General features: G+C 46.0%; 1 protein-coding gene across 4 annotated transcripts in view; it reads right to left on the bottom strand.

The window, feature by feature from the left end:
- The window catches only part of LOC122819418 (putative ferric-chelate reductase 1), a 60503-nt gene that overhangs the window by 28411 nt on the left and 12713 nt on the right, over positions 1-19379 (bottom strand). Inside the window, exons 6-12 of one of the 4 annotated variants that reach the window (XM_044096145.1) lie at positions 14658-14852; positions 14432-14533; positions 14191-14341; positions 13975-14094; positions 6932-7004; positions 6575-6603; positions 6217-6504 (exon numbers count right to left, since the gene is read on the bottom strand). In XM_044096145.1, the coding sequence (XP_043952080.1) occupies positions 6940-7004; positions 13975-14094; positions 14191-14341; positions 14432-14533; positions 14658-14852 (633 nt within the window). In that variant the 3' untranslated portion in view covers positions 6217-6504; positions 6575-6603; positions 6932-6939. Of the gene's footprint in view, positions 1-1204; positions 1317-1404; positions 1503-2860; positions 2998-3644; positions 4149-6216; positions 6505-6574; positions 6604-6931; positions 7005-13974; positions 14095-14190; positions 14342-14431; positions 14534-14657; positions 14853-19379 lie in introns of those variants that run through there. The other 3 variants (XM_044096146.1, XM_044096143.1, XM_044096142.1) reach the window with 3 other exon arrangements.

The raw sequence follows: 19379 nt of genomic DNA, 5'->3' as shown, positions 1-19379 counted from the left end.
TCTATTATTGTTTGTTTATTTTCTTAAACAGTTTGTTTGCACAGTGTTCATTGTTGAAATTGTCTGGCCTGTTAAAATAGTGTGTGAAATTTACAATAAATCTGGCTGAGCAAAAGTATGAGTATGAGGAAGGGATGGGTTGATGTTCATGTGTGCCCATGCATATGATGAGGCTTTTTGTGGTAACTTGGTAAAAAATGTGGTTCTTGGTCTTTGTCTGATTGGCCCCCCCTGTTCTGGAGAGATGGAGGTTTGCCCCGGAAAGGAATGAAGGCTAGGGTTAGCAAGGCAGAATACATAACAAGAGAGACCTGAGTGGAGACATGAGGTTAAAGGAAACAGAAATAAAGAAAGTGAAAGATTTTAAGTGCTTAGGGTCAACAGTCCAGGACAAGCCAAAATCAAAAGAAGAAGAGGTTAAATTAATACAAACTCAAAGATATCTAAAAAGAGAAACTCAATCATCCATATGTGCATATTCAAGTCCACAACATAAACAAATAACTCAATTTACATAAATATTGCATCATTTGTTGTAACCTCAGTGAGACACCATGAGCAGAGGCAGAAAAATTACTTTGGCGCCATCATGTGGCCAGATAAATCCCTACAAAATGGCAGCAGCTGGTGGCACATGCCTTTAATCCGAACAATCTGCAGTGATAATGCAATGGAAAGCAATAACAGATGAGCAGGTTCACTGGGTTCCCCCAACCTCACATACCTGCCTGTTTACACACATAACAAACTGGATCTGGAATAAACACAACGCTAAAGGTGGTAACTGACTTTCTACCATCAACTCAACACTGGGAGCATCACCTCTTAAGACCACACCAGGAACGAACGTCCCACGATGGAAATGTAACAAACTGACCCGGAAGTATATCAGGTTGCCTCAGGAGCGGCAACGCAGCAGGAAACTGGGGCTTACATCACTTCCTGGAATAATCTCTAAACCAATATTACATAAGAAAATACAGAAAGTGTCAAGGGTTTTATACAGAACCAAAGGCTAGAACTGGTTCTGATGTTTCTTGAGCTGCAGCTGATCTGAAAGTTCTGGTTTTAGTTTTAAAGTCAAACTGACTAAGTGTTCTGGTCTCTCAGACCCAAACGGCCCGGTTCCACCTGTATGACTGGGAAGGTTCTGTGGTTGGAATCAGAACTAAATCCGGACTCCAGCTGAACAAGAGTTACTCACAGTAGGCCCAGGAGGCTGGGTACCGGCATCCGCAGCCCTGCTCCCATTCAGACTTAGAACCGGACTTTTCACTCCGACCCAGAAAGTTCTGTAGTTCTGAACAAAGGAGGCGCTGCAGGAATGAGAAGAGAGAAGCAGCTGAGGTCCAGACTGAGCTGCAGAACCACAGCAGAACCTTGAAGGACCCAGCTGATCCTCACTGGAACTGGACCGCTCCAACGGTTCTGTCTGGATCCGGCTGCCACGTCACCTGGATGTTGGTCTTTGGAGAGGCAGAGGAGTGGGAGACAGCAGAGTTCTGAGGACACACACACACACACACACACACACACACACACACACACACACACACACACACATATATACATACAACACACATTAGAGATTTCTGGACATCAAGTGACCCCTAGTGACCTCTGATCTTTGTTGTTTCATAGATCAACCAGCAAGATGAAAGTAGAGTTCTCAGTAATGCTAACCGTGTTAATAGTTGTCTTGTACTCCTATTGTTGGGTTTCAGACCCGTGACCCGGATGAGGTGCTAAGTTCAGATGGAGGTCAAGAAGTGGATTTCTCTGGTTCAAGTCAGAGCCAAACTGATCACAGCGAGTAGCTAATGCCTTAAATTAAACAATGAACTGACGGTTCCTTAAACGTTAATGCAACGACCTGAAGGCCGTCCGCCTGCTGACGGATTCACCTCTGACCTCTGCGTGCTCAGAGGGTCAGAGACCCTCTCTGGACTTCATCGGGGGGCTGCAGAGTCATGGAGAACCCCCCACCCACCCTATGCCAGCAAGGCTCTTCACCCACCATGCCAGTCTGAAGTTCCCTTGTAGCCTGACCTCTGAACCCTGGTGAGAGTAAAGCAACATGGCCACCTTATGCTGCTAAGTTGGCTTCTGATTCAGATTCCTCCAACGAACAAAGTACTGGATCCCAGAACATAGACGGGTCCAGAACCTGAGATTCAACAAGATTGTCAAAAACCTCCAGAACTTTGTGAACCAAATGATTCTGTCCAGAATAACTCAATCCAGAAACCAGAAAGGTTCAGAGAGAATCACAGTGACAGTATTTATATTGGTTTACGTTGCATAAACCAGTTTACAATCAGTGTTAGTGGTTATACCAGTAAACTGGTTGTATATTGGCTGATCCCAGTACACAACGTATAAACCAGTATCAGCATGCAGCCGCCATGACACTGAGCAGAAGGATGAGGGATAGGTTGGGATGGAGACGCAGAGCCGGCAGCCTATTGCTACATCGCAATAGTTTCAAAATGTCTCTTCACCAAATGATCAACACCAGAGCTGCTGGACCCGCCCCAACCTGTTGCGCAAGTACTCAGAACAAGAGGCAACAAGCCTTTTTTGTCTTGGGAACCAGGAGGAGTCCAACCTGAAGGTCAGGTGAACAGAAACAACCTGGTGTCGGGTTGCAGGTCCCTCCTGTTCCATTGTCTATTCTGAGAACCGACCCGTAGAACCAGAACCGTACCCTGATTATGGCAGAACAGAATCTAAACCTGAACGGATCTGTCTGGATCCTAATTCTGGACCCAGGTCACTCTGGTTCTGGTACCATCAGGGTTGCATTGGACCGGTTCCAGGTTCAGTCATGTGTTTCAGTACAGGTGGGTGGAGCACTTACGGGTTTCTGGAAACAAGTGAGGAGCCGAGCCGGATCAGAACCCAGTAGAAACGAGCCCACAGCAGGCAGACCCCCAGGCTCTCTGGCCTCCAACAGGAACCCGGTAAACGGACCAGAACTTGGACCCTGGAGAGAGACTGGAGAACAGGAAGGCTGTCAGACTGGGACCAGAAGCTCCAGTCCAGTAAAGATTCTGCTGTTTCATGATGGGAGGTTCTGGTTCTGCAGAAACCAGAGGGAGGAGGAAGATCAGTGACGGACCACTTCCTGCTACACACCAAGAAACATAGCGAACCGTGTCTGAGCTTTATTGTGAAAGGCAGAAACTGCTGAGTCACTGCTGAGTCACTGCTGAGTCACTGCTGGCAGGCGGAGGAGTAGAGAGAAACTGGCTCCCAGTGTAAACTGGTCTGGTTCTTGTTTGTCCTGTGACTAGACCAGTGTTTCCCAACCCTGGTCCTCAAGGCCCACTGTCCTACACTGTCCTCCATGTTTCAGAGGTTTCCCTGCTTTAATGTGCCTCATCCAACTGATTGCAGCTCAACAAACACCTGTTAATCAGTCATCAATGGGAATCAGCCGGACAAAAACAAGGTGTTACGTCCACCAGGCTCGTTTGGTGGGGTAACATTAAAGGAGACCACACAAGGATTTTCTGATTCAATGAAAATTGTATTCATAAAATTTTTTAAAATATTTATTAAATTATTATTAAATTATTAAACACTTGACTGCTTAGAGGAGCAGTCAAGTGTTTTGTACCTTTGAAGGCTCGGTGACTGACCTGTGACCTGTCCTCCAGGCGCGGGGTCGCTCCGCTCCGCGCTGACAGTGAACGGCGTGGCGGCGGTCTGGGGGGCGGCGGAGTGGTTGGGGGTCATGTCCGCGCAGCTCTCCGACACAAAGCCTGAGGGGTAGCAGCGGGCGGCCGGAGCGGCCCAAGTCAGAACCAGCAGCAGCACGATCCGCTTCATGATGCGCAGCAGCTCCGATACTGTGCTGCAGGAGAGGAGGAGATGGAGGTACACCTGCTGAGGGCGGGGCTTAGCACCGGCAGGTGATACGATGGGAGGGAAGCCGGCAGAAGCTGCAGTTCTCTTGTTTCCTGAGCAGCTCGCGGTTATAAACGCCTGAGGGAGCAGAGGGAACGTCCTGTTTCCTGCAGGGAACTGGAGGCAATTCTGTGCTGCTCAGACAGAAAGAGGAAACAACTAAAGCTAAACTTTTTCCCTGAACAGAAATAGGAAAAGCAGCGATGACTCTGACTGCTGGAGTATCTGACGTCTGACAGGTCTGTTATTCTGTCTGACCTTCAGCTCTTCCTGGTTTCACCAACATGAAGCTCTCAGCTTCCTGGAACCGTTTGAATTTGGAGCTGGTCCATGTGAAAATTTGTTCCCTGTGTCGGGAACACTGCAGCCAGAGAGGCGGTCCAACCTTTTCCTCGACACTTCTGATGGATTTCTCAGTAAAACATATATCATTTTGTCAGATCAGGTGTAAATGAAGGAAACATTTTTCTAGAGTATTGTCCAACTAATGAAATGGTTGCTGGTACCAAATCAGCAACAAAGATTAAGTTGAGGAAGTAAGAAATGTTTGTTTGGTGTCTCATGAATGTATTTTGGTTGAAATATTAAGAGTCAGAGGAAGTTACCCAAACGTAAGCAAGTGGGGGTGTTGACATTATGAATGTTTTTGTGCTCTCATTTGTTGGTTGTTTTCTTATTGGATTATTGTGTCACATCACATGACCTGTCTAATTTAACATTCTCGCGTAAAGTAAAAAAAAAAAAGGAGCACAAAGCCAAACCGAGTCATGCTGACACACTGAAAGCTGAGCCAGAAGTGATTCTGCTAACAGAACAATTGTACAGGATCACATGGCCGCTGCGTACATGAAGACGTCTTATAGGTCTTAAAGTAAAATAGAAATAGAAACGAAGAAAATTAGTCAGACATTAAACAGAGGGATAGAACGACAAAAACAGAAAAAGACAGAGGAACTAGTTCTCAAATAAATTCAGATCATTAGATCATTATAGAGCTGTAATGATCAACAAGCTGTATCCTAGGCTTTTCATCAGCTTTAAGGTTCTGAAGTGGTTGACCATTAGAAGGTTTTTAAAGGCTGAAAAGTCAGGTTTTCTGTTTCCCCTTATACAGGAGTGGATGAAGAATTTGTTGAGGATCAGCAGGTTGTTAAGAATGAGGTCGGTTCTCCTGTCTCTGTGGGTCCAAATATTACACCCTCTCTTTTTAAGGGATGATGCAGGAAATGTTTTGTTGAGATCCAGTCCTGAAAGTTTCCCCAAAATGTTCCAGTTGGTCTGTTGCTTCAAAAGATCTAGCTGTTGGTGTCAAAGTAGATGCATCACTCATCACCTTGATCATCAACTATCTGACAGCCAGACCTCAGTGTGTGAGATTACTGAGCTCAGAATAATGTCACATGGGAGCTCCCCAGGGGAACTGTGCTGTCTGTCTCTCTATTCACCAGCTCCACTGCAGACTGTCAGGACTGTTCCAAACTGCAAAAGTGCTCAGATGACACGGCTATCATGGGGCGTGGCAGGGGGACAGGAGATGGAAAGACGACTTTGGTGGATAATTTTGTGACATGGTGCAGAGAAAACCAACTTCTGCTTAATATAAACAAAACCAAGGAAACGGTTGTCAGTTTCTGCAACATAAAAACACATTTGCTCCAAACCTCCATCTGAGGGGCAGGAGCAGGTCAGGGGTCAAACCTACAGGTACTTTGGTGTTACATAAGACTGGAAGCTACAGAGGAACACCAACGCCGATGTGCTCCACAAAAACACCAATAAAGATTATTGAAACCTCATCAATCAGTTCTGGTATCCATCATTATTGATCCCAGAGCAGAATGAAATGTAGAGGTCTGTGTTTCAGCGTCTCAACAGAGATTCTGACTGAAGACACAGTTTGACAGTCGGATGAAGTTCCCTGTAATGTTCTTCATTTATGATGAATCGTTGCTCAAGAGGTTCTAGATCAGGGGTCTCAAACTCCAGTCCTGGAGGGCCGCAGTCCTGCAGTTTTTAGATGAGCCTCAGGTACAAAACACTGGAATGAATCGACTTAATCACCTCCACCTGGTGTAGATCAGTTCTCCAGAACCTTAATTATTCTATTCAGGTGCAGCAGAGGCTCATCTAAAAGCTGCAGGACTGCGGCCCTCCAGGACTGGAGTTTGAGACCCCTGATCTAGAGGAACCTGGATCAGAACCTGGATCAGAACCAGAACCTGGATCAGAACCCCGTCTAGTCGATGGTCTTAAAAACATCAGAATGGAGGATTTGTTTGACGTGGAAAGTGAACCAAACGTGACTTTGGGTTGTTTTTCTTTATTTTCTGATATTTGGCTGCATAAACAAACAGCTGGTTGCTAACGGCAACTTTAATGCGCTGAAGTTTCTCCACTTTAGAACAAACATGTAACTGATCGTCAGCTGGATCAGAACAGAACATGTGATGAACAGAAGGAGCCCTGAGAGTGACAGCTGAGCAGACCCAGATCCTAGGAATGCGCCGCCTGTCCTATTCCGGCCAGCAGGGCGATGAGGAAGGACAGGTTCCCAGTGAGGAAGAGCGCCACCAGCAGGACGTCCCGTCCCACCTGCAAACAGGAGAGCTGCCGTCATTCAGGAACGCCGCCTTCGCTTGCTGCTTTGGCTCCTGTACTTTACCGTGTCAGACTCCACAGGATCGCTGCCGTCTGCAACCACAGCACAGAGGTCAGAGGAGGATGCTGGGAAAGATTTACACTTGCTCTCTTTGCAGGGTCTAATGAAAGACTACGTTTCGATAAGAACGGCTGCTCTGAACGGGTCAGAACCATGGAGGGAACTGTTACAGTTTAAAGCTACAGTCCCAAATTTAATGACTTTAGACTTGACATCATTAAACTCTAGAACCCGAGGTTCATGATGTGACCTCGGCTCGCTTAGGGTGTAAGAGGTTAAACTCTCAATTGATTTGATCATGGATGATATCTGACCCAGTTTTCCTGCTCCTGCATCATGTTGCCTCTACAGTGCTGTTACCTGCTCGTCTATGGTTCTGTGGCCAACTTCGCCAGCAGACTGCCGGTCATCAAGGCAACCAGCATCAGGGCTCCTGGGGGAGACATCTCAGTTCAGATTCAGTTTTTGTGGCGCCCTCTGGTGTTCAACCTAAGGCTTTGTCAAGCCTTCACCAATGGCACCAATAAGAACACAAAGGGAAAACGACCTGCATTTCCTTTACCTGCGGCTCGATAATGATCACAATCAAAACATGTACAGAAAGTACTTCACATTTAAAAACCTGATGAAAAGGTAAATTAGAATCTAATTTTTTCTAGATAAATATTTTTGAAGAATTTTCTGAACTTCACTGGTGTAAATTTTAATTCCATTAAAACAATGGAAAGTTTTTGATGACGACTTGTTCAGCTTTGGGTGCTGGCTTGGACACGCTGGCAAGTGCCTGCTGCTCGGGCTTTCACCCATGGAGCCCTCCCTCTGTGGGTGGTGGCCGAAGGTCGGGAGCTTGGCGGTCTGATCCTCGGCTACAGAAGCTGGCTGTCGGGCCATGGAACATCTCCTTTGGTGTAGAAGGAGCCTGAGCTGGTGTGGAAGGTTGAAAGGTTCTGGCTAGAAATCACCTGATTCACCTTGACACACAGCTCTGGAATCAGGGGTTGGATACTCTTTCACTCTGGAGTTGCCCCTGATGAGAGGCACCGGGCAGGAGTAGGCATACTTTATTTATAACTTTAATTGATTCAGAATCCATCTCTGCTGGGGAAAAATTACATTTGAAAAGTTATCTCTCTGGGAATCCCTAAAGCCTGTGGAGGTGTTCTCTTACAGAAACACTGAGCACATATGAAGGTGCCCACATGACTTGAAACCTATTGAAGGAAAAAATATAAACTTTTTAAAATTGTAATTATTTAAAATATTGAGTATGACTAAAAATTCACTAGAGAACAGTGCGTCTCAACAGCATGAATTTTGTGTCAGTTGGTCACAAGGCAAGATTTCTATTTACATTTGTTTCTTAGAAGTGTTGAAATTTGTTGATGGTCCCTAAGTGAAGCTCCGAGCGCTTGAGGAGGGAGCGGTAAAGAATGGCTTGCTGACAATAGCCTTCATAATCAGATCCACCTTGAGCAAGGTGCCGCTCACTCCGTGGATACTGGAATATCCAACATCCAACTTGAAAACAACTTTGCTTCAGCAGTTTTAATGACACAAACCTGCACTAGCGGAGCACTAACGAAGTAACCCACTTTGGTTTGTTTTGGAGCAAGATGGGGGGCTGTTGATGTCATTGGCCAAAATAATAAATTTAAATATCTTGAAAACAAAAGCTGCACAAATGAAAATTTTAATGGCACAAACGGAGCACTAACCACTCAGATTATTTGCTGGATTCTTTGACATGGGCGGGTTGTCAGCTTCACTCAGCTCTATTCTAGCCACTTTCTTCCAATGGAAAACACCTAAATTTCACCAGAACATGAGTGAGACCTGGAGAGATGGTATGATAAACTATATCAATACATCACATCAGATCAGCCACGTTTGGATACTGTGTGAACTGCTTTTCTTTTTTAACCAATTTCTTTTACTGCTATCTAAGAATTTTTTGTTTGATTTTGATTTACAATGTCCTTTTAATGAGTGATACTGGGAAGGGTAGCTTATTTGGTTATTATTTGTCTGTATATAATTGGTCTGTAAATTCCTTGTATAGACATACTTCCACTCTGGAGTTGCCCAAGGTGAGAGGCGTCGGGCAGGAGTGGGCATACTTGTTGCTCCCCATCTCGGCGCCTGTACGTTGGGGTTTACCCCAGTGAACGAGAGGGTAGCCTCCCTCCGCCTATGGGTGGGGGGACGGGTCCTGACTGTCGTTTGTGCTTACGGGCCGAATGACAGTTCAGGTTACCCACCCTTTTTGGAGTCCCTAGAGGGGGTACTGGAGAGTGCTCCACCTGGGGACTCCCTTGATCTGCTGGGGGACTTCAACGCTCACGTGGGCAATGACAGTGAGACCTGGAGGGGCGTGGTTGGGAGGAACGGACCCCCTGGTCTGAACTCGAGTGGTGTTCTGTTGTTGGACTTCTGTGCTGGTCATGGATTGTCCATAATGAACACCATGTTCAAGCATTAGGGTGTCCATATGTGCACTTGGCACCAGGACACCATAGGCTGCAGTTCGATGATCGACTTTGTCATCGTTTCATTGGACCTGCGGCCGTATGTCTTGGACACTCGGGTGAAGAGAGGTTCTGTCCACTGACCACTACCTGGTGGTGAGTTGGCTCCGCTGGTGGGGGAGGATGCCGGTCAGACCTGGCAGGCCCAAACGTGTTGTGAGGGTCTGCTGGAAACGTCTGGCGGAATCCCCTGTGAGATGGAGCTTTAACTCCCATCTCTGGCAGAACTTCGAACACGTCCCAGGGGAGGTGGGGGACATGGAGTCTGAGTGGACCGTGTTCCATGCCTTCATTGTTGAGGCGGCTCATGTAAGCTGTTGTCGGTGCCAATGGTGGCGGCAACCCTCGAACCTGTTGGTGGACACTTTCGGAAGCAGTTGATGGGTACCGGCGGGCGAAGCAGCATGCGGCTCGGGTGGTTGCTGAGGCAAAAACTCGGGCATGTGAAGAGTTTGGAGACGCCATGGAGAAAGACTTCCGTACGGCTTCGAGGCAATTCTAGTCCACCATCCAGCGTCTCAGGAGGGGGAAGCAGTGCAGCACCAACACTGTCTACAGTGGGAATGTTGTGGGCCAGTGGGCAGAATACTTCGAAGACCTCCTCAATCCCACCAACATGACTTCCATTGTGGAAGCTGAGCCTGGGGACTCTGGGTTGGGCTCTCCAATCTCTGGGGTCGAGGTCGCCGAGGTGGTCAAAAAGCTCCTCGGTGGCAGGGCCCCGGGGGTGGATGAGATCCGCCTGGAGTTCCTTAAGGCTCTGGATGTTGTAGGGTTGTGTTGGTTAACACGACTCTTCAATATCGCATGGACATCGGGGGCAGTTCCCCTGGATTGGCAGACCGGGGTGGTGGTCCCCCTGTTCAAAAAGGGGGACCGGAGGGTGTGCTCCAATTACAGGGGGGTCACACTCTTAAGCTTCCCTGGCAAGGTCTATTCGGGGGTTCTGGCGAGGAGGGTCCATCGGATTGTTGAACCTCGGATTCAGGAAGAGCAGTGTGGTTCTGGAACACTGGACCAGCTCTACACCCTCAGCAGGTCCTGGAGGGTTCTGGGAGTTCGCCCAACCAGTCTACATGTGTTTTGTGGACTTGGAGAAGGCGTTCGACCGTGTCCCTCGGGGAGCCCTGTGGGGGGTTCTCCGGGAGTATGGGGTACCGGGCTCCTTGATACGGGCTGTCAGGTCCCTGTAGGACCGGTGTCAGAGTCTGGTCCGCATTGTCAGCAGAAAGTCAGGCTCGTTTCCGGTGAGAGTTGGACTCCGCCAGAGCTGCCCTTTGTCACCGATTCTGTTCTTTACTTTTATGGACAGAATCTCTAGACCAGCCAAGGTGTTGAGGGGATCCGTTTTGGTGCTTTTTGCGAATGATGTGGTCCTTTTGGCTTCATCAGGTCGTGATCTGCAGCTCTCGCTGGAGCGGTTCGCAGCCAAGTGTGAAGCGGCTGGGATGGCGATCAGTGCCTCCAAATCCGAGGCCATGGTCTTGAGCCGGGAAAGGGTAGAGTGCCTTCTCCGGGTCAGGGGGGTGTCCTGCCCCAAGTGGAGGAGTTCAAATATCTCGGGATCTTGTTCACGAATGAGGGAAGAAGGGAGCAGGAGATCGACAAGCGGATTGGCGCAACGTCTGCCGTCAAGCAGGCTGAGCCAAAAAGCGAAGCTCTCAAATTACTGGTCGATCTACGTTCCCACCCTCATCTATGGTCATGAGCTTTGGGTCATGACCGAAAGAACGAGATCACGGACACAAGCGGCTGAAATGGGTTTTCTCCGTAGGGTGTCTGGGCTCTCCCTTAGCGATAGGGTGGGAAGCTCAGTCATCCTGGAAGGACTCAGAGTAGAGCCGCTGCTCCTTCATGTTGAGAGGAGCCAGCTGAGGTGGCTTGGGCATCTGGTTAGGATGCCTCCTGGACGCCTCCCTGGTGAGGTGTTCCGGGCATGTCCCACCGGGAGGAGGCCCTGGGCAAGACCCAGGACACGCTGGAGGGACTATGTCTCTCGGCTGGCCTGGGAACGCCTTGGGATTCCTCCGGAGGAGCTGGAAGAAGTGGCTGGGGAGAGGGAAGTCTGGGCCTCCCTTCTGAAGCTGCTACCCCTGCGACCCGACCCCGGGTAAGCGGAAGAAGATGGATGGATGGATTCCTTGCATAAGTACAAATAATCCTTAGTGTTCAAATGGAGTATAATTATGCATGTATAGACTAAAGAGACTGGTGGGAGTTTTGTGTAGTGGAGGATATGTAGAGGATGGTAATATGACATGGAAAATATGTTAAATGAAAGGTATATTATGTCACATGGATGATCCTGATGCACAAGTCGCATGCAAGTTATTAGTGGGACTTTAGAATCAAATAATGGATGAATCAAGGATTTCTCAGACCTTTTAATTGGAACATATTGTACTATAAGATACTAGTCAGTATTTTCTGTCTTCTCAGGACGACCCAGAGAGACTGGCAGTTCAGAGGCCCTTGGTGTGCTGGACTCAGACTCGTGGACAATGGAGAATGTGTTGTGGGCCCTGAACCAGGACTGAAAGGCAGAATAATAAAAAGAAAGGAATAACAATCCAGAAACAACAATTTGCTTCTGCGACCCGAGTTCAGGAACTGTGCTACACTACGCTACACTGCATCGCTGCTGAGTGAAATGCTGGGTGAAAATCATTGGAGGTACCAGGATCTGCAGTTCCATTTGTGCCTGAGGGCGGTTGCCTCTGGACAGAACTAAGATGGGTCAACAAGATTTTTGATCCAATACTACTGGAACCGATGACCAGTAGTATTGGTCATCGGTTAGGGTAATGCACTATAAATTATACATTCACTGTAGATAAACTCATTAAATGGTATATCTGAATAAGCTTTGTAGTTATGTTATCTACATTAATATTTTATCTTCAGTGGTTTATAGGTTAGCCACCATAATTAGACTTCTACCCATACAATTCTCTTTAAAGGAAGGATTTCCTATAAGGAAAATCCTTAAAGGAATTAAGGATATATATGTTATTTTCACTTATAACTAGAAAATAATTGTACTCGGGGGGGATATGTAGAGGAATATAATCATATTAATAGTTTAAAATAGTAAAAGATTATGTTGTTTGGTTGGTTAGCACTAAGATATATTTTAACCTAAAATAAATGTACTGTGTCAAATGGACTGGATCAATCTGATGTAGAAGTCAGGAAGGAATTCAGATTTGGAAAGATGTGGAATAACAATCACTAGAGAGGAAAGATGTTAGTTTTAAGCTGTTGTGCAAGGAAGTTCTGGCACCTGACCCTTCCCCTGCTCGCCTGCAAAGGAACCGGGCCAGAGCCCAAGACTTGGGAAAGAATCTCTGTTTGGCCAGATAAGGAACAAAAGACTTGACTAATAGTTCTTCTGATGGAACAGATTTGATTCCAGGAGGTCAACTCCTAATTCTTGTAACTTCCAATACACATCTAATGTAAAATGGAGCCAGAATTGCTATGCAAAAGAAGGGTAGTAATGACATTGGTCGAAGCTTCTCAATACACACCAGTAGAGCTGAGACTATAAAATAGCTGATTTCACAATCAGAAGTAGATTTTTGATTTCTGTAACGATGCAAATGTGATGTTCTGGTTCCGCAGATGTGCATTAAAATCTTGTTTGGTCCATGAGCAAATGAAGAATCAGAGTCCTGTGTGTCATTTCTTATTCATATGTTCCTTAAGATAGCCAACTTTTTGTTCCTCCATAGCAGTTAGAAGACAAGAGATTATTTATACATAAGAACCATCTTTGTTTTGGATGCTTGAGAAAAGGACATGAATTGAAAGATTGTAAAACACATGAAGATTGCGTCATCCAACTTGTTTGCACAAGGAGAAGAAGAGATCTAAGAGGAAGAATCACCTCTAGTTTCTCATAGCACTTTGTCTCATGCACTCACCCAAAACATTTCAGTCTTTTTGTCCTCTGTGGAGGATTCTGGAAAGGAAATTCTTACATCTGCACTTCTTGATACTCAGAGTGACTCCTCTTTTGTCTTGGAAGATCTTTTCAAACTTCTGTAAATCTTGCCATCTATGAGCCCCAACCAGCTGAGATACAAAGTAGAAGTCATGAATAAACTGGAAAAAACAACTTGGGGATGGGGGTGGGGGGGAACTTCAGTTGCTCTGTTCAATACTCCCATTCTTCACATGCAATGTCCGTCATGGCAAATGAATGATTTAGTGAGGTTCTGGGAGTTCACTCAACCAGTCTACATGTGTTTTGTGGAATAGGAGAAGGCATTCAACTGTGTCCTTCAGCTTTTAGGCCCCTGTAGGACCGGTATCAGTCTGTTCTATACTGCCAGCAGTAAGTCAGGCTCGTTTCCGGTGACAGTTGGGCTCCACCAGGGCTGCCCTTTGTCACAGATTTTGTTCATTACGTTCATGAACAGAATTTCTAGGCAAAGCCAAGGTGTTCAGGGGATCTGTTTTGGTGGTCTTAGGATGGCATCTCTGCTTTTAGAGGAAGATGCTGTCCTTTTGGTATCTTTAGGGCGTGATCTACAGATTTCATTGGAGCACTTTGCAGCCAGAATCAGGATCAGTGCTTCCAAATACAAGGGTGTTGAGCCAGAAAAGGGTAGAGTGCCTTCTCTAGGGGTGAGGGAAGACCTGCCTTATTGGAGGAATTTAAGTATCTCTGGGTTCATGAACGAGGGAAATGTGAAGCAGGAGATCAACAGGCGGATTGACAGTGTCTGCAGAGAAGCAGGCATTGTGTCCAAAAGCAAAGCTCTTGACTTACCGGTCGATCTACATTCCTACCCTCATCTATGGTTATGAGCTTTAGGTCATGACTAAAGAAAGAGATCCCTGATACAAGTGACTGAAATGAGTCTGGAGGACCTGAGGATTCACCAAAGGCTCTGATCATCTGCTCCTTTCCATCACTATGGATCCCACCAGGAGATGACAGAGACATCTTTTTGGGGCTACTATAAGTTTTCCGGTGCTTCATGATGTTCCCTGTTGGGCACAGCAGAGGGTCCAGTGAAGATTGTGTTGAGTTGCTGAAATGATAGGTGATTCTGATGAGGACCTGCAGAGTCAAGGTCTTCCTACCATTGGCGCTGGGTCCATAGGCCAGCAGCATGTAGAAGAGTTTGTTGGAGCTGAAGCTGGTGCTGCTGGAAGTGAAGATGTTGTTCTTGGAGGTGAATGTGCAGGTCAGGACCCCATTCTGGTTGGAGGTCTGTATATCCGAGATGTCTCCCTGCCAGAGACATTCACTGGTCATCATCTGAGGTCAGGAACCAACTTCTGAATGCTTCTCAACAAGGATGTCCTGGAGGGGATGAAGTACCTTAGATTGAACCTTTGGAGTTTTCCGTCCAACAGAGAAGGCCCGCTGTACATCAACATTTCCAGCACTGCTCAGGCCACAGAGGTAGATGTCATCTTTACCCTGAGGATGGGAGACAAGAGCAGAAACAGAACCTTCTGTTTGGACCTTCTTAGACACTGCAGCACTGAAAAGGTGCAGGAAACATTTGGACCTCATAACCAACATCTGGTTTGGTTTTCCTCACCATCTTCTGATCATCTGACCACCCAAAAGCTATGTAACCTTCACCAGGTCCGGACAGCTCATACCGGACCCCGGATTCGGGCGGAGTCAGAAGCTTGGCTGACGTGAAGAAGCAGTTGGAGCTGATGGAGGGATTACAGTTTGGAGGCTGGGAGAAGCACAGCTTGGTGGAACCGCAACCAACATTGGAGATGGGCTGCAAGGAGACAGAGGAATCATCAGAGATTCCTGGGCAGTGGAGGGAACTGGTTCTGACCCAGAGGAAGGAACTGGTTCTGACCATAGACATATTAAATGAGTAGACCCCACATTGGCTGCTCGGTTGCAGAAAACACGCTGGCCATCTTGGAGCGGTCGCCCCTCTTGGCTAAACCAAAGCAGCAGCAGAAGAAGCCTCAGCTGCGAGATATTTTTGTTCAAATTCACGGACTATTGATGTGAGGGCTTGGGGGATAACATTACGATGTAACGACATAATGTTTATATTTTATCAAGACTATACAGTATTTATGTCCACCGGTAAAATGTCAGCTGATACTTACTACATAGTGCTTGGTGTATGTGAGAAGGGCTGCCTAAAAACTCATGCTGAGCTCTTTAAGGGGCAGAGTTTAGACAGAATTTAAACAGGATTCCCAGAGTTGAATTTACTACTTTTTCCATCCTTTTTTACTACCTCTACAATATTTTTACTACCAACACAAAATTGAGCCAATTTTGCAATGATTTCCTCAATTTTGGGAGATTGGTGATCAGTTAATATTTAATAAACTTGTACATAAAAGTTTTACCACTTTTCCTACATTTGCAGTGGAATGTAAACTTTTGAGTTTATTCACACTGCAGTGTGTTAGCATGACCTACCAAAGTGGCAAGGATTTTCCATACAACTTGATCCATACAACAGAGCATGCATCCAAAGTGGCTGCAAGGGCAAACAGTGCCACTTCGGTATTTGAATGGGCCATTTGGGATCATACAGTGCCATTTGGGCTTCTTGTTATACATGCATTTTCCACTGGATGGCGCTATTGTATTACAATTTGAAAACATGAGGCCAAGCAGCATGCCTGAAAGCTAATGCCTCAGGCTTGCCCAGCTACTTGCCCAGCTAAATGAGCTCCATGTGCCTCCTGGATGTCTGGAGGTCCAAGGGGGTTGTTGAAAATGGACTAATTAATATAACTGTGTGTATCACTTTAAGAGTTCAGGAAGCCGCCTGAGTAATGTTCGCTATGATTGGTTCTGAATAATGTTTGCTGTGATTGGTTCGGAGTAATCTCAAGTTAATAATCAGAGCACACGTTCAGTGTTAGCAGAAAGTTGAAGAAGATGGAGATCGTTCTGAGCTGTTGTTCGAGAGACTGAGAGCGAGTAAATGAATGAAAGTAAGTGTTATCAGTATTCGAGCAGCATTTGTATATCTGTGCAGTTTAAATATGTATGGAAAGTAGAGTTAAGATTGTGATAATGTGCTTTATGGTTTATTTGTAGTCTCATGCTGCCATCTAGTGGACAAATTGGAAATAACCATTTATAGCAAGCAGAAATAACAGCTTTCATTTTGTTGTATTCTGTATTTCTTGTAGACCACTCTCTCATCTCAATTAAAACCCAAGACTGGAAAACTCTCCTCATTCTTTACCGGATGCTCGTGGTGGCTGTACTATTTAACGAACTAACACACAATTAAAGACAGCACAACATTGATGGTCCTTCGAGCCGGATTGACAGTTGCCACGAAGAGAGCATGTCTTGGACCTTTCCTCAGAATATGATGGAGCGGGACGAACAGGTCAGACTCAAACGGCAAATACGTCGGCCACCTTATCTAGACGAATTTTATGTGGAGTATGCTGGTCAGCAGAGTAGAGCACCTTCGTATGGTGGACGTTACGAAACTGTTGGACAGGGAGAGTACGCAGCAAGGACATCTATCAACACTCACCCTTACATAAGTGGCCATCAGCAACGTCATGAGGGATCTGCCAGGATGACACCCCTCCCCATGCAAAGCTTTGAAGGTGGAAATAAGACACCAGCCTTCACTGAAAAAACAAGAGATGAGATGGTCTTGACAGCAATTAGGGAAATTCGACAAGAAAACCGTCAGATGCAGGAGAACATGTTACGGCTCACAGAAGCAGTAAGTAAGCTGCAGACCACCCAGCCCCCTGCACCCAAAGTCAAGCAGGAAAGGCAACATTCTATTGCAGCTAAGTCAGTTGAAAATTTAGAACTTCAGGATTCTCCATATACATCTGGATCAGAGTCAGAAGCTATTTCCCAATTGGAAAATTTAAAGATAAGTGTTGGTCAAGCAGAAACAGAAGTGGAGGAGCAAGTTTTACCTGTTCAAGACCCTCCTCCAGCGGTAAGACAACGCTTGTCTCCCTCTCATTATTCTTATTTCAAGTCGGCTTCAGTGATGAATGATGACGTACGAGATGCATGTAATGATGTGCAAAGGATGGATGTAAGGGAAGGAGGACCTTCACTCACATATGATGATGTTCGGCCACGGCAGTACCTGTCTTCCACAGACTATTCACAGCCATCTCACTATCATGCGGTGCAGTACCCCCATGCAACAGGTAACGTTCTTTATCCTCAGCATCAAAATCAGCAACCACAAGATTTTGTACCCAGACTAGGACATCAGGAGAAGATCTATAGGGGGCCGAAGCCTACAATTCCCCCTTTCATACATGACGATCCCAGAGAGTTCTCCAGACTTAAAATAGCTCTGGACAATCTTCTACCAAGTGATGCTACAGAACGTTTCAAGTATCAAATATTGGTTGACCACCTCAAGCTAGAGGATGCATTACTCATTGCAGATTCCTACAGCAATTCAGTGTCTCCCTACAGTGATACTATGGCAGCACTTACAGCACAGTACGGACAGCCTCATCAGCTCGCTTTGAAAAGAATTGCAGAGTTAATGGATGGCGCCAATATCAGAGATAGTGATACTTCATCTTTTCGCAGATTTGCTCTAAAAGTGCGAGCCCTTGTTGGAATGCTGGATCAACTGGGACAAAATGGACGAATCGAGCTGACTTGTGGTTCTCATGTCACTCGACTCACATCAAAATTACCACATGCTTTAAGGACTAATTTTCGTCGCTATGCTCTTTCTCAGCACATACAAGTACCCACATTGTACGATTTCTCAGACTGGTTGGAATTTGAAGTCCAGGTGCAGGAAAGTGAAATAGTAATGTCAGGTTCCAGAGAGAGACCATACAGACAGAGGGAGCGACAAGAGAAACAAGCACACCCAAAGTCCTCCACTGTTTTACTCAGCACAGAACCTAGGACCACAGCTGCCACCCCTCCTCAGACATGTTCTATTTCCACAGAGTCATCTCCAGTCAGTCTGAAATCTAAGTTATTCTGCCCATATTGCAATAACAACCAACATCTTCTGAATCAATGCACAAACTTCAGTAACCTCACTAAGGAGCAAAGAGAAGTGTGGATTCGGAGTAACAGAAAATGCTGGAAATGTGGAAGAAATCATCAAGCTGCTCAGTGTAGGCTGAAAGTTAGATGTAGTACATGCAATGGCAGACACTTGGAAGCCCTTCATGATGTAAATGCAAGACCAGCAAAAGAGGAGACTTCTTCACACTCATCTAGTGAAGTTCTGTATGTGGACCGACCAACAGCTTCCAGCCATGTACTACTTAAGATAAGTAAAGTCATCTTGCGAAATGGCAACCATAATATGGAGACATTTGCCATTTTGGATGATGGTTCTGAAAGAACCATTCTTCTATCTGCTGCAGCACAGCAACTTAAACTCCATGGTGACCATGAGGATTTAGCCTTAAAGACCATCAGGCAAGACATTCGAGTTGTCCAAGGTGAATCAGTTTCCTTCACAATCTCACCAGCTTCGAATCCTAACAAAAGGTATGAAATAACCAGAGCCTTTACAGCAGAACACTTAGGCTTAGCTGAACATTCACATCCCGTTACCACTTTACAAAGTAAATACACTCACCTAAAGAACCTTCCCCTCACTCCGTTCCATAAAGTGAAGCCTCTCCTCCTGATAGGTTCAGACTATCCTCATTTAATCACACCAATCGAGCCTGTAAGACTTGGACCCCCTGGTGGTCCCGCTGCTGTTAAAACCAAACTGGGATGGACTCTACAGGGTCCTACAAGCTTGTTAAAAGAGCAGCTTCCCACACAGGTTCAGTGCCTTTTCACATCCACACGATCTACAGACTCTGACCTGATGAAGAATGTGCAACAACTCTGGCAATTGGATGTGCTGCCCTTCAGAAATGAAAAGGTGATGATGCGATCACAACAAGATCATCAAGCAGTTATGCTTCTGGATGAGAAAACTGCAAAAGTGACTGTCAACAGTGTTAACAGGTACGCAACCCCGCTTCTTCGCAACATTAATATGCCTACATTGCATGCTGCTAAGGAAGCTGTTTTGCCACTGTTGAGAAGCACAGAAAGGAAATTGCTGAAGGATGTTAACAGAACAGACATCTACATTAAAGAAATAGCTAAGTTGGAAGATGCAGGCTACATCACCAAGCTAATGCCAGATGATGTTGCACAAACAAAGGCGTGGTATATACCACACCACATGGTGGAACATAATGGAAAGCACAGAATTGTGTTTAACTGTTCATTTGAATACCAAGGACAGAGTCTGAATGACTATCTGTTACCAGGACCAACCCTCGGCCCC

The sequence above is a fragment of the Gambusia affinis genome, linkage group LG17, assembly GCF_019740435.1.
Source record: "Gambusia affinis linkage group LG17, SWU_Gaff_1.0, whole genome shotgun sequence".
Classification (NCBI taxonomy): Eukaryota; Metazoa; Chordata; class Actinopteri; order Cyprinodontiformes; family Poeciliidae; genus Gambusia; species Gambusia affinis.
Note: the sequence above shows the minus strand (reverse complement) of the source record. Positions and strands in the feature narration are given on the sequence as shown.